Here is a 13,752-nt window from a genome sequence, read left to right on the forward strand (position 1 = left end):
AAGTGTCGTAATTCTCTTTAAAGTCTTCCCGGGCAGAAACCAGACTCATAACAGACTGTTCGATTTAGCAAATGCACCTTTTTTGGAAACAAAAGATGCTTTTTTTAAGTGGGAAAGAAAAGAAAAAAAACCCTTTCTGAATGCCCACTTTCTAAAGGTGAGATTCTCTGGAATTGGTGTACATCTTGTTCAACAAGGCCCTGGAAAACGTATTTCCATACAACAGCATGCAACACCTCTCTTTTGTTGTTGTTGTGTTGCCCCAAAAAGAAAGAAAGAAAAAGGAAATAAAAAGGAAGGAAACGTACCACTCAAACTAAATAGCAGACTCAAGGGGGCTCCAAATTTAGAGTCTTCGTGGACTACAAGACCAGAGTTTCTTGACGGGTGTAGCGGAGGAAGGTCTTACAGACAAACGCAGAGTCTGCCAATCAAGGTTAGTAAAGTTTTGGTCAGTCTCCTAGTGCTTCTTGATGGCTTGGATCAATGAGCCAAGGTTCCTATTTTTTAAAATTTAATTGTTTTTTTTCCTCTTTAATCTCATCCAGTGGCAAACTACAAGACTTTCAGTGGGCATTTAATGATACAACTGATACAGTTTATCTTTTAATATCAAAGCAGCTTGAGCTGTTAATAAATTCCAAAGTTTCCTTTTATTAAAATATCTAAAACAGGTCTATAAATATTATTTTAATATTTTTTCCCTTCTAAAAGTGTTCTCAGTTTGTTCCTGTGTGTCTCTTTTCACATTTAAAACCCCCAAAAGTCAGTTTTCGGTTACCTTCAGGAGCTAAGAAAGAGCAGCGATCTCTCACGTTCAAGAAAATGCAGCTGATTTTTTTTTTGGCTCTTCCTTAGACTTGATGAAATTAATAAAATATGTTTGTATGTGTGTTCATATATATATATGTATATATATATATATATTTATATTTATAGATCTTTTTTTCTATACACTCTGCTAGGACTCCCTGCTTTGTCCACATGTTCCGTGGAGTTTAGAACCCAGACAACATTATTTAGGTATTCGGTTCTGATTATTTTCTTTTTTCCGTTTAGCCCTTCAAAATTCCCACTCCAGAGTCTCCTCGCGGTTGGCAGCTCTTTCCAGCCGATGAATTATGCTGTTGAGGTTAGCCATTTTCTCGTTCCGCCGCTGGATGTTCGTAGTCAGTTTTGCAGTGGGCGGCGCGGTGCCTGTATCTGCGGCCGGGCTGGCACTCTGCCCTTTGGTGGCTGCGGCGTTCACCGGCAAGGGGGAGATGGGAGCTGAGGAGGATGGGACGGGAGAGACAGACATCAGGAGTCCCGGCGAGGAAGCGGCGGACGGAGAGGTTAGAGAAACTTCCAGGCTGCAACGGGAGGACTCTGAAGCGGATTTAAAGCTAACGGGGTCCAAGGGAGACCTCTCGTGGCAGTCGGTCTCCACAGGGTTATGGAAACTGGAATAGTTGTGGCCCCCGGGCAGGTGTGTCTTACCACGTAGGGTGCTGGCCCAGGTGAGGCTGGGAGCTTCATGTGGGCTCACACAACCAGGCTCTTCCCTGGGGCTGGATTCGGATACGGGCTCTACCTCGCCTTCTGGACTACAGGAGTCTCTACTGCTGCCCCCATCGTCTTTGTCACCAGCCTCCAGCTGCTCCTCCTTGATTTCCACCAGCGCTTTGCATTCTCCTTGGCACTCCACACTTCTGAAGGTGGGTTTCTGGTCCTCCCCTTCTGAATCGGGGCTCTGGGGCTGGGCCACCTTGAGCAAAGGGTCAGCGGGGGTCGCGCTCTGCTCTGCGTCTGTATCGTCCTGGCTTCCTTCCACCAGCATCTCTCGGCGCATCCGAGACCTAGCAAAGAAAATGACCATGGGGTTGTCGCATCCACAGGAGACACCCCCCCCCCAAAAATCCACCAGAAAGACAAACTCCAGGCTAATGTAACCCAGGAGGTTGAGAGCTACCTGAGTTACCTCAACTCCTGGACTGGGTTTGCACAACATAACTAACCCCTCCAGTTAAAGACCGGTGGGCTGCTTTCGTGCAAATCTTAAAGACCCAGGGAGTCTGGATTCCCAGGAGAGAGGGGCTGCTTTTCAGAGGGCAAAGAATTGAGACAGGGAGAGTTATAACAGCTCCTCCCTAGCAGTTCCCAGAGTATATTTATAGTTCCGCAAATAGCTGCTTTAGTCTGGCAAGATTCTGTCTAAAGGTGAAGAAGAATAAAGGAAACTACTCAAGTAACTCCACGTGCCATTCTTGGTTCTTGGGGTCTGACACAGTGGTGAAATCCTCTGCGGTTTGCTGCCCATGCATGCGTGGTGCATGCCAAATGCGTGCTGTGTGCGCATTCTCAGTGCGCACCAAACGTGCGCTTCACATGGAAAAAGGATGCTTAACAAGGTAAGTAGAACAGTGAGGAGGGACCATCTGTGCTGCTCAGATTCTCTAGAAAGCAGGATTTCCTGCTTTCTAGCAAATATAAATCTCACAGCACAGCTGATCGTCAGAAATATGATTTAGACCAACCAGTAGCTTTTTTTTTTACTACCAGTTTGCCGATCCGGTAGATTTTATCACAACCGGTTTGCCCGAACCGGTAGGATTTCACCACTGGTCTGACACAAGGCGGGGTTGACCTGCTTTTTACCTGTAATTGTGGAACCAGTTAATGACCGTGTTGGTCTTGAGGTTGAGCTGGAAGGAGAGCAGCTCTATCGTCTGCTGGGAGGGGTACGGTTCCAGCTGGTAGGCCCTCTTCAGGGTCTCCTTCTCCTCTGGAGCCAAGACCACCCTTGGCTTCTTGATCTGCAGGAGGCTGAGGTCTTGCAGCTGAAGGCTGGGACTGGGGCACTCGGAACGAGGGTTGGGGGACTCGCTGTCCGAGCCGGCACTGATCAGCCCGTAACGACGTTTCAGATACGCTGCAGACGGGAGAAAATCGGAAGGAACCAATGTTTTGGGGAGAAGTTACAATCTTCACTTTTATAAATCCCAATCAGGCCAAGCTGCCACGGATCCTTGACTTATGACCAGAATTGAGCCCAAAATTTCTGTTGCTGAAACATCGGCTAAATGAATTTTGCCCCATTTTACAACCTTTCTTGCCAGAGTTGTTAAAGTTGCCAAGGTTGGAGACCCCTGACTTAAAGGATATTGTTCTGACCTAGGCTTCCTGAGAAAGCATAAATCACAATTATAGTCCCAAAAAAACCCTCTTTTATTGAGACGGCTGTGAATTACGGTCATTCACAGCCTGTAATGATTCACAAACAGTCTGTGAAGATTCCTGACAGATGTCTGCTCGAGTGGACACAGTCTTTCAGGGTAATATTGATAAAGTACCCACCTTTATCTCCCTTGAAACGCTGCCAGAGACCTAATGGTCAATTAGTTTTGCAAGGCCAAACGGAGCACAGAGACAAACGGACTTCTCAGAGCTTGAATTGACTATATGAACTAATTGCTTCCTGCAAAGGCTCACATCCATTTGCTCCTCTTTTATGTCTTTATGGGAGGGGGCCAATCATCTCCAAGCCTTACTCCCGAGTCGCCCTTTTTTTTTTCTTAATTGTTCTTGCCTTCTGGCAGCTCTGTGCATGCGCGCATTGGGAACAGGGTCACACTATTCTTCTGCCTCGCTGATGTCAGATTCATGAGGCTCCGGAGGCAGCACATAACTCCCAGATGGCCCTGGCCACCTCTCTGCCTCCTACGCAGAGCCCTCATCCGAGCCTTCCCCAGACTCCAGGACTGGCCCATGTTCCTCCCCAACCTCCTCACTGTCCGAATCTGCTGCCACCTCTGCTGGCCACAACAGATATCATCTTAGAGAGATTTATGGTGGGTTGCCAACTCAGGTATAGTATCTCTGGAGGAGACGTGAGGCTCACCCCACTACAGGCTGCTGCACCCAACCCATCCTCTCCCTTGGCCACTGCAAGCCAAGAAGGTGAGGAACGAAGGGGCCTCACCTTTCTTCTCCAGCTTTTTCATGTCCCGGAGCTTGTCAATGTTGTGAGGGTCGTTCAGCCAGAGCTGCATGCGGACAAAGGGTTCCCTTCCCTTAAGGCTCAGTTTATGCCAAGGCTTGGGCCTTGAAAGGAGATCGGAGACCGATCCCTGCGTCAGGCCCAGGATGCTCTCTCCGAAAAGGCGCTGACCTAAGTAGGGAGAGAAATTGGAAATTGAGATGGCGGTTTAGGTGCCAAGATAAAGTCATCGTTTTAAACAGGAAAGGCCCTTTAAAAGTTGGGGTGTTTCTTTTAATTTTACACACAGCTGTTGCCTTCAGAGGTTCTCTCATCTAGGGAGCAGCAGGAAATGTTTTCTCCCTCTTCCAAAGGATTGGGGAGAAGCAGACCCACGTTTATCCTGCAGGAGTTAAAATTTTACTCGGGGCTAATTCCAGCTGATAAGGAGAAGAATTCTGCCATCAACATCCACCCACAATGTCAGCCTCCAATTATTAACTGTTTCTCTGGAATGATAGATGCTTCTCAGTCCCTGACCTAATTCCCTTCTTAATCCCTCTGGGAACATACTACAGAAATACAAATATGATTAGCCGTATTCCTGGAACGGAGAAACCCCTCAAGAGCTTTTAGTACATCCTCGATGCTGGACCCCGACGTGTGTTCTAATTAGACAGCCTCCTTCTGCCCGGAGCTTTTTAATTTAGTTATCTCCACCCTACTAAATTGGCAGAAGAGAAGCAAACTATGCAGCGCTCAGATTAAAGCAAATGGCTATGAAGTCCTCAATCCCTGAAATTTCTGACCACGTTCTCGGTGGAAACATCTTCTTGGCCTCCGTCATAGAACAAGACCCCACCCAAGGCTCCTGAGAACAGGACCACCCGTGGCTTCGTACCAGTGGTGGAATTCAATTTTTTTACTACCGGTTCTATGGGTGTGGCTTGGTGGGTGTGGCAGGGGAAGGATACTGTAAAATCTCCATTCCCTCCCCACTCGGGGGCCAGCCAGAGGTGGTATTTGCCGGTTCTCCAAACTACTCAAAATTTCAGCTATTGGTTCTTCAGAACCTGCTGGATTTCAGCCGTGGCTTCGTACCAAGGTTGTTGTCGGTTAACACCTCCTTGACTTTCTTAGTGATGCAGTAGGTGTCCAACTCGGGGGACATGGCCACGATCTCCTGGATGCCCACGGAGTTGTGGTGGTGGTTGGGGCACATTTTGCCACTCAGCAAGGAGCTGGCTTTGCTTTCTGGCTGCTGGTTTTCTTTGCTGCTCTCCAGGGCAAGGCTCAGGGCCTCCGGGGGGCTTTTCTCTTGCTCAGAAGGACTGGCTGGAGGGGAAGGAGAAGACCGGGACTCTCCGGGGCTGGCTGTGAATGGAAAAAGAAAGAAGGGAGGATCTGATGAGATCAAATACGGACGGTTATTTTCCAGTAGGTTGCAGAGAACAAGGAGAATGGGTTCCAGCACTGGAGAAGACCTCCACAGCCCTTGGGAGGGCATCTTCGTAGCACCTGAACTGATTTAAATAGCTAAAAGGCACCGCAGGAGAAGAATAAATAGGGTGGCCAAAGGTTATGGGGGTTGCTTTGGCTGCCCTGAATAAATATGAAGGGAGGGCGAAGGACGGAGGTATCTACCTTGAGGCAGGCTGGCCTGCTGGCTGATGTTTTGGCCCAGCTGGTCGGAGAGCCAAAGCTGCATCCGGATAAACGGTTCCCGTCCCTTCTGGGTGAGTTTGCTCCACGGTTTGGGCCTGGACAACATGTCGCTCACGCTGCCTTGTGACAACCCCAGGACCTGAAGGAGAGGGAGGTTGTTTGCGATTCAGGCTCCTTAGCAGTCCCCACCTGATAAAACTGAGAGGAGGCCGGGCAGAAAGAACACAAAACATAATCTAACACTCAAGGAAAAATGCAAGAGACCGGGAGGTGTATGGAGGAAAGCCTGAACTCCGACCAGCTGTGGAAACAATGGAGGGATCTCAGGAGCTTCCTGAAGGCCAGAAGATAAGGGCCCATTTGAGCCTCGTGCAGAGCTCAGCATTCAAAGTCTTCGGGGCAAATATCTCATTCAAGGAAAAAGATAAATTCAGCCAGGGCAATAACTGGATTCTAATCAAGCGGCCGTCTCAGGCTTGCTGGGAATAGGAAAAACACCGCAGGAATCAGAGCCCTCATGTTCCCAAGCAAGGATACTTTTCATTTTATTTCCAATTTCTCTGTACTTTGCCCTCCCTCAGTCACACATTTTGCGTACCTTGTACTCCCTCAACACTACACACTCCCTCGGTCTCTCTACACTGGGGTGCTTCCGGACAACACAATTCCTCGGGGTAATTGTGCAGCTCCTGTCTTTGAGGTTGGAAATGGGATCAGATTGGATCTAGTAACTTGGAAGGGGATTTCAAAGGGGACCAGAGGAACAGATGGAAGACAGATCTGTCAAAGGCCATTCGTCTTGAAGGCCCAAATGTTACCACCATGGCCGGGGAGAGCTTCCTTCCAAAAATGTCAGCTACAGGAGAACATCAGCATGTCTCCATCTTCTACTTGAACACTCTGGGAAACAAGTTAGTAGACCAAGAGGAGGTCTTGTTTGCTCCAGCACAACCGATCTTAAAACAAACAAACAAGTGACACCCTACCAGTATTTTTTCTTTCCTTAGCAATTTCCCCCCTGCTAAGAAAGAGGGTCAGGTGAAAGTTGGTGTCTTCTAGCCCATCTCTGCATGATAACAACCTTGTCTGGAAGCACCCTGTTGACCTCCCTTCTCAAGCCAGCCAACCTGGCTTCCTCGCGACTGACGATTGAGCTACCTTCTCCCCAAAGATGCGTTGGCAGATCCCGTTCTTGGCCAACTTCTCCTTGACTTGCCGTGTGAGTTCCAAGGTGTCCACTTCCTTGTACATGTACATCTCGTACTGTTCTGGGGTCAAGGGGGGGACGGTGGGCTTGAGAGTCCTTGGCACATAGGATGGGTAGTAAGACAAGCGCCCAGTTCCTTGGGCTTCAGAACCCACCACTTCTGACTTGACTTCTAGCACCCGGTGGGGTTCATCTTCCGAGGTGGGCAAGTCTTCCTCGTTTGGGCCAGAGTCCCCAGGTTCACCTCGTGGCCACCCTCGTCCGTTGGCCATGCTGGAGTAGCTGGACGAGGAAGAGAGGGAGGGTGACACCGAGGTGAAAGGCCGGTTGAGGAGGTTCCTGTCGGACGCCCAGTGCTGGTCAAAGTAGGAGCCGGAGTCCCCAATCTCAGACTTGACCTTGCGGATGATGTTCTGCACAAAGGCTGCAGGGGAGAGCACCGTCAGAGGGGCCGGGGTCGCACTGCAGCTGCTGCCACTGGCATTGGGGCCCAGCCCACCCCCTTCTTCCTGCTTGATGTAGGCACGGACAATGTTCTGGCTGAAGGAGGACAGAGGAGAGGGTTCTGCAGGGGGCGTGGAGGTGGGTTGGCTGGGGCTGCCGGATTCTATCTCAAGGAAGGCCTGTTGTTGAGCTTGCATCTCGCGACGGGCCTGTTCCAGGATGTTCTTGATGGCGTCTTCTGAGCTGCTGGTGCTGATGCCATTGGTGGCTGCCTGGGGTGCGCAGGTGCTCTTCGCCTCCCCTACGGAGCAGGGCAAAAGAGAAGAAGAACGTGGGATGGAGTTCCACCAAGTCATCGTGAACCAAAATCAAGAGGAGCTACTTCATCAGAGCTACTTTGTGTCTGCACACAGAGCAACGTGGTGTCTTAGGATGGGCCATGAGACACTTGTGATCAAATAGGGTCCTTTCCCCCCCAGACAATTCTGCTCCTTTGAATGGACTACTCAACCCAACTTCAGATTCTATGAACAATCTTTTCAGACTTCAAAACAGCAGGCAGAATCCAGAGTTTCTGAAGCGGTCCAGACCACTGACTTCAATCGGTTAATAATGCAATTGACCTTTTCACATCATTTCAGTCAATTGTAATCATTTGCGAATTGATGCTGATGACGTAGGGGCGTCAATTACGCAAATGAAGTACTAAAAAGCTGTCAGTTACGTCAATTTGAATTTAAGAGAATTTTGACTGGAAGGGACAGCCTCCCCCCTCCCCCCCAGTGGCCTTTTATTTGAGGTTTTATGGCCCGCCTCTGCTTGGACACGGAATTATTTCCTTGGCTTCAGGAACCCCAAGAGAGGTTGCAGAATTCCTACATAAAAGAACCGGCAGAGGGCAGCAGATGATACCTTAATTTCAAGGAAACTGAGTTAGTTATTGCAATGTTTAGAATATTTAAAGATTGCCCCTTATTTCATCAAGACGGAGAGAAGAAATAAGAATTTATTTAAGGAAGAATTTAAAAATGCACCCAATTAGGGCGGCCAAAGTTATGAAGAACTTAAGGCAACCTAGTCTTATCTTCCTATCTGGGCGACGGCCTCTTAATTTTAAATTTCAAAGGGCAAAAGGCCTCTACCAACCCCATTGGGCCCCTTACCTCCTTTCTGGGACTCAATCTCTTTCTTGGCCTGCTCTAAGATACTCTTGATGGCGTCGTCTGAACCAGTTTCTGGAGTCCTAATCCTTGGTGTAATGCTTCCTGATCAAAGACACAGAATAGAAGACTGTCATTTGATTTAGAGCAGCTCTAGTCACCTAAAGTCAAGGAATTACATACAGACACCTGTGATCTTCTTTTTCTCAGAAGCTCCTGTCTGAAGAAACATCTCTTGTTATTAGGGAGGGGGAATCTGAGTCTTGGACTTGAGGAATGGGAGATGACAGGAAATGAAAAACCTAATAATCCTGGAGCAATTCTTATCCTTGATTAAGAATCTGCCACAACGACTGAAGCCCAGGTCATACTTGTCTCAGAACCTGGGTCCATCTACTTCTGTAGAACCTCTGGTGGCTCTCCAGGGCTTCAGATAGGATGCAGTTGCAACAGTGGTCCATATACCATGGGTGAAATATGGAGGCCATCTAGGAAATAAGCCCGTTAAAGCTACAAACTCCCATAAATGATAAATATTGTAACAGAAACATAGACCGCTCTTTATGGAGAAAGCAACTTTTGGGTTCTACCATGGTGAGACTCAAGTTCTCTGACAGGCAGATTGGTGGTTCTAAGATACAAAAGGCTGTCTCACTGAGACAGAAGATGTTCCCAGCCCTCTCTGAAATGCCAGGGCTGATCATGGGAACTTCTGCAGGCCAAGTTGGACTGTTGAGTTGCAACTTTCCCCCAAAGAGAAAGAGAAGTCATTCTGCTTCTGAATTATGTGGTGTGACTGGTCTGGAGGTCTTGAAAAATAAGAGCTATGAATGATGTCCTGTTGGCAGCGCCAACGGGTTAACTCAAACTCCCAAATCAAACTTCTCAAAGGACATGCTTGGTTGGTCCAACAGATTTGCTGTGTGTATTTCGTGGGGCTTCAAAATTGAACTGTATCCTACTTCAAGTCAATTAGTGGTAGCAGTATTACCTTAATTAAAACTCACTTAATTTGCGGAGGAGCCAGTTGTATCACCTCTTTGAGCCTGGCTCAGTTTTAATCATATTATTGTTCTTGAACCTGCAGAATACACATTGCCTTGAAGAGATCCAGGCCAGGCCACAGAAACACTCGCAAGGGGAAGAGAAAAGGGGGGTAATCCAGGGAGGCCAAAACTGAGGGTGACTGATCTCGACTGGCTGGTTGGTCTTTGCTTAAGAAATCACAGAGAAGGTGGGAAGGCAGGGAGAACTTTGAGTTCAAAGCAGGAGGAGGAGTAGGAGTTGTGCTGAAGTGGTTCCTGGCCCCCTGAAGCAACACCCACCACCCCTCACCCCACCTAGGTTCTCCGCCTGGACCACTCACCTCTCTGGCGCACCTGAATCGTTCTCAGCGCTAGGACATTCTGCTCGTCGGAGAGGAACTGCTTCATCTTGATGAAGGGCTCTTTCCCTTTGACGGTCAGCTTGCGCCAAGGCTTGGGCCGGGCCAGGATCTCACTGACCGAGCCCTGCGAGAGGCCCAGGACGTAATGTCCGAAGACGCGTTGGCCAATGTTGTGCTTCAGCAGCTGCTCCTTCACCTGGAAAGCGATCTCCGCTGTGTCCAGTTGCTCCTCGTCGGCTGAGCTGGGATTGCTGCCTTCCGACTGGTCACTCGGGGGGCTCCCGTCGTTGGGGTTCGTGGGCAGCACCATCCCTTTGGCAGCATAGAAGGCGGAGGGGAAGCTGCCCGTGCTGTTGTTCTCGCTCTTGTAGCCTGGGGGGCCCATCTGTGTGGGAAGAGGGGAGTCTCAGGTTCGGGGTTCGCCAGCACCCTGGTGCTGAAGACGCAAATGCAGAGGTCCCCAGTACCTCCAGAGCTACAGTGGGGGCCAGCAGGGGCTGGAGAAGTGGAGGGGAGGTGGAGTCTTCCCTAGGCGGGTGCAGGAGCTGCTGGGGAGACGGGTAAGATTGCTCGGGGCCCATGGAGTCCTTCACCGACTCGTCTTCCGAGGCGTCCTCCTCTAGAGACCAAAGAGAGAGGAACACATACACACACCAACTATAGCTTCTCTGGACCATGCCAGCTGGGGATGATGGGATCTGGAGATCTGGTGGACAGCTAGGAACATTGGACAGCCTGGGAAATCCAGAGGAAGGAAGTGGTCTCCTCTGAGATGCTCACCCATGAGTTTTCTAAGGAAGACCCCGTTGTTGATTTACCGTATTTTTCAGTCTATAAGACACACTCCCCCCCCCCAACAAAAGTGGATGAAAATGTCTGTGCGTCTTATAAAGCTAATGTTGCCAAAGCCCCACCCACCTGCTCCCCCCCGCCCTTCAGCCTCTGCCTCCAAGCAATTTGCCTCCTTGCAGCAAACAGCCTGGTCAGCTTCAGCACAGCCTGATTTAGCACGAGCAGCTGATTAGCGGTTGGATCGGCCTCCCAGAATACCACAGATCAGCTGTTCCAGGCTGCAGGGATCACCACTGCCCATCGCTGTTGTCGTCACCCATTGCCACTGCCGCCTATTGCTGCCTCCCCGCACCCCGTTTTTGGCCTCTGCGCATCCTGTTTTCAGCCCGTTCCAGGCAGCGGGGCTTGCCACCGCTGCCGCCAATCGCCATCACCAGAGTTCAGCGCCAATAGGCGGCAATCGTTACTGCCTGGAATGGGCCGAAAATGGGACATGTGGAGGCCAAAAATGGGGTGCACGGAGGCAGCAATAGGCAGCAGCGGCAATGGGTGACAACAGGGCCATGGGTGGCGGTGATCCCCACAATCTGGAACAGCTGATCTGCGGTATTCTGGGGGGCCGATCCAACCACCAATCAGCTGCTCATCCTAAATCAGGCTGTGCTGAAGCTGACCAGGCTGTTTGCTGTTTGCTGCAAGGAGGCAAATTGCTGGGAGACAGAGGCAGATTTTTCTTTTCTTGTTTTCCTCCCCAAAAGCTAGGTGCGTTTTATGGTCCAGAGCATCTTATAGTGCGAAAAATATGGTATTTAAGGCATTTTTACAGCTCCTTTAGCCAATCGGAATGATTTATGGAAGAGGAATAAGTGGATAGCTGGCTGGCTGGGGAATTTTGGGAGTTGAAGTCCACACATCTTCAGGTTGCCAACATGGAGAAACACTGCTCTAAAATTACTGAAAAGGTCCCTTCCCCTGCCTTAAACCTCCCTCCTGCTGCTTCCACAATTCTAATTTATTAAGCCATCTGTGCAAAGGATTGTGTGTGCAAATCCATGCGTGGCTAGTTGGGGAATTCTGGGAGTTGGAGTCCATCCGCCTGAGAACTGCTGAGGCTGAAGAAACGCTGTTCTGGTCCATCCCTTTAACAAAAAAATAATCCCAGCAAGGGCCTTTATATTGACAGATCTTTCTTCCCCTCAATCCGTTCGCCATCCTACCAGGACTGGTGGCGAGGTTTGGTTTTTCCAAGAGATACTTCCGAGATGCGTAGAAGGAGTCTTTTTCCAGAAACAGGGCATCGGAGGGCTTTGAGATACTCTAAATAAACGACAAAACAAGACGAACGAGGATTAGAACTTGCTCCTTCTTTTCCTTCATTTTTCTTTTAAGTGGCACCCTGACTTTCTGCCCTCGCCACCCATCAACCCAAAATACCCTCATGCGTAGCACGAAGACCACCAACAAAAATAACTCAATTAAAACGGCAACTTGTTCCAGTCAACCCTAAAAATGTGGCAATTAGTTCAGCCATCTGATCGGGCACCACTTTCCTGTTTCTGCTGTGAATTTCCTGTTCTTCGGCGCTTGGAGTACCATCTGGTGGAGTAGCAGGGGGTCAACGCAAGAAATAAACAAAGGCTCAGAACTACCAATCCAAGAATTGGAAGTCTGGTGGATCCAAAGAGTTTAAATTTTAAAAAATGATCCATGGAACAAGAGAGATCTTTCTCAGCAAGGATCATCAAAACTTCAGGGATTATTTATTCTGTACAGTATCCACTGAAAATACTTCTGAAGTGGGCAGGATGCAGGCAAAACTCTTCCCAAGTCTTCCTTCCTTCCTTCCTTCCTTCCTTCCTTCCTTCCTTCCTTCCTTCCTTCTTTTTTGTGCACCATGCCCAGAAATATTCAGAAGCCAGAGAAGATATTTCAATTGTTGGGAAGTTTTTCAAGGTGCTGATTTCCCTTGCTAGGTAACCCTCCCGGTCTCAGCCCTCTTGACCTCTGACGTCCAGCAAACACTTTTCGAAAACAGAGCGCCTAGTGCCTGATAACCTGATCGAGGCTGAAGCTAAGGTGTGTGTGCACCTGTCGGGAAGGTTTCCAACTTGCCTGGGACAGGTTGCAATCGGAGGAGGCCAGCTTCATTGCTTTCAAAATGCTGCAAAAGAAAAGGGGGGGAAATTAGGACCTAAAAAGAGCTTCCAGCCAGGCCCGGTTCTTCTGCAGAGCTACATTTGAAGATAGAAAGCAGGCAGGGACCTTCACTTGTGGCCTGCCTCACATCCTCTTCATCCACTCAAATCTCACGTGCAAAGCTTGGGTCACCACCACTGAGAGAGGTAGACATCTCTCTGGGTCCCCAACCTTTCCAGCTTGGCGGCCTGGCCTGGCATGTGCGTGTGTGCGCGCGTGTGTGTGTGGCAGGCGCACGCACCCCACTCCATTTGTCCGAGTGGCGGGCGCACACACTCTCCACTTGTGTGAATGAAGCTTTGCACGCGACTGGAGTGTGTTTGAGTGGAGGGCACGCGCACAATGACCCATTCGTGCAAATGGAACTTCGCACACAAGTGGAGTTTTGCACGCGCACGCTTGCCCACCGCTCACACATGGTTAGCGAAGGCCTCCTACAGAGAGGTGGACCGTTGATATAACCCAAAGACAGGGGGAATCCTACCTCAGTTCTGTCTTGACCTCTTCGTAATCTGATTGAGCACGAAGTTTTTCTTCCAACTTCTAAAGAACACAAAAGTGCAAAAAGAGAGAGAGACACACACACAGAGAGAGAGAGATATATTTAAAAATCCTAATTCAAGGGCAGAAGTTTGTGGCCTGAAACAAATCTTAAGACGGAATGAAAAGGCAGAGCTTTCTTCCACATTTTGCTTAGCACATCGTTAGCCAAACTCAAAAATTATTAAAATGTTATCTGTGTTATAGACAATGACACCTATTCACAGCCCCCTGCGTTCATCTTTAACTAAGTGATGGGACAAAGTACGTCATTGGTGATTTGGCCAAGATTAAATGGAAAACCCTTCCATCCCATTTTAATTCTTGGAACATTTATCCGACTGTCTTCTCTTTTAACCTTAGGGAGGGTGAAGAGCAAGGATTCAATTTAATTTCCCCCCAC

General features: G+C 49.1%; 1 protein-coding gene across 3 annotated transcripts in view; it reads right to left on the bottom strand.

The window, feature by feature from the left end:
* Positions 1 to 925: 925 nt before the first annotated feature.
* CUX2 (cut like homeobox 2) overlaps positions 926 to 13,752 on the bottom strand; it is a 94,063-nt gene continuing 81,236 nt past the window's right edge. For all 3 annotated transcript variants that reach the window (XM_060691934.2, XM_087880142.1, XM_087880143.1), the window contains exons 12-23: positions 13,294 to 13,352; positions 12,726 to 12,774; positions 11,831 to 11,930; positions 10,289 to 10,440; positions 9,801 to 10,206; positions 8,438 to 8,539; positions 6,782 to 7,575; positions 5,603 to 5,762; positions 5,060 to 5,332; positions 3,962 to 4,150; positions 2,638 to 2,911; positions 926 to 1,838 (exon numbers count right to left, since the gene is read on the bottom strand). In XM_060691934.2, coding sequence (XP_060547917.2) covers positions 1,064 to 1,838; positions 2,638 to 2,911; positions 3,962 to 4,150; positions 5,060 to 5,332; positions 5,603 to 5,762; positions 6,782 to 7,575; positions 8,438 to 8,539; positions 9,801 to 10,206; positions 10,289 to 10,440; positions 11,831 to 11,930; positions 12,726 to 12,774; positions 13,294 to 13,352 — 3,333 coding nt within the window. In that variant the 3' untranslated portion in view covers positions 926 to 1,063. The remainder of the gene's footprint in view (positions 1,839 to 2,637; positions 2,912 to 3,961; positions 4,151 to 5,059; positions 5,333 to 5,602; positions 5,763 to 6,781; positions 7,576 to 8,437; positions 8,540 to 9,800; positions 10,207 to 10,288; positions 10,441 to 11,830; positions 11,931 to 12,725; positions 12,775 to 13,293; positions 13,353 to 13,752) is intronic.

This window comes from Pantherophis guttatus, chromosome 17, assembly GCF_059756535.1.
Source record: "Pantherophis guttatus breed Tessera chromosome 17, ASM5975653v1, whole genome shotgun sequence".
Lineage (NCBI taxonomy): Eukaryota > Metazoa > Chordata > Lepidosauria > Squamata > Colubridae > Pantherophis > Pantherophis guttatus.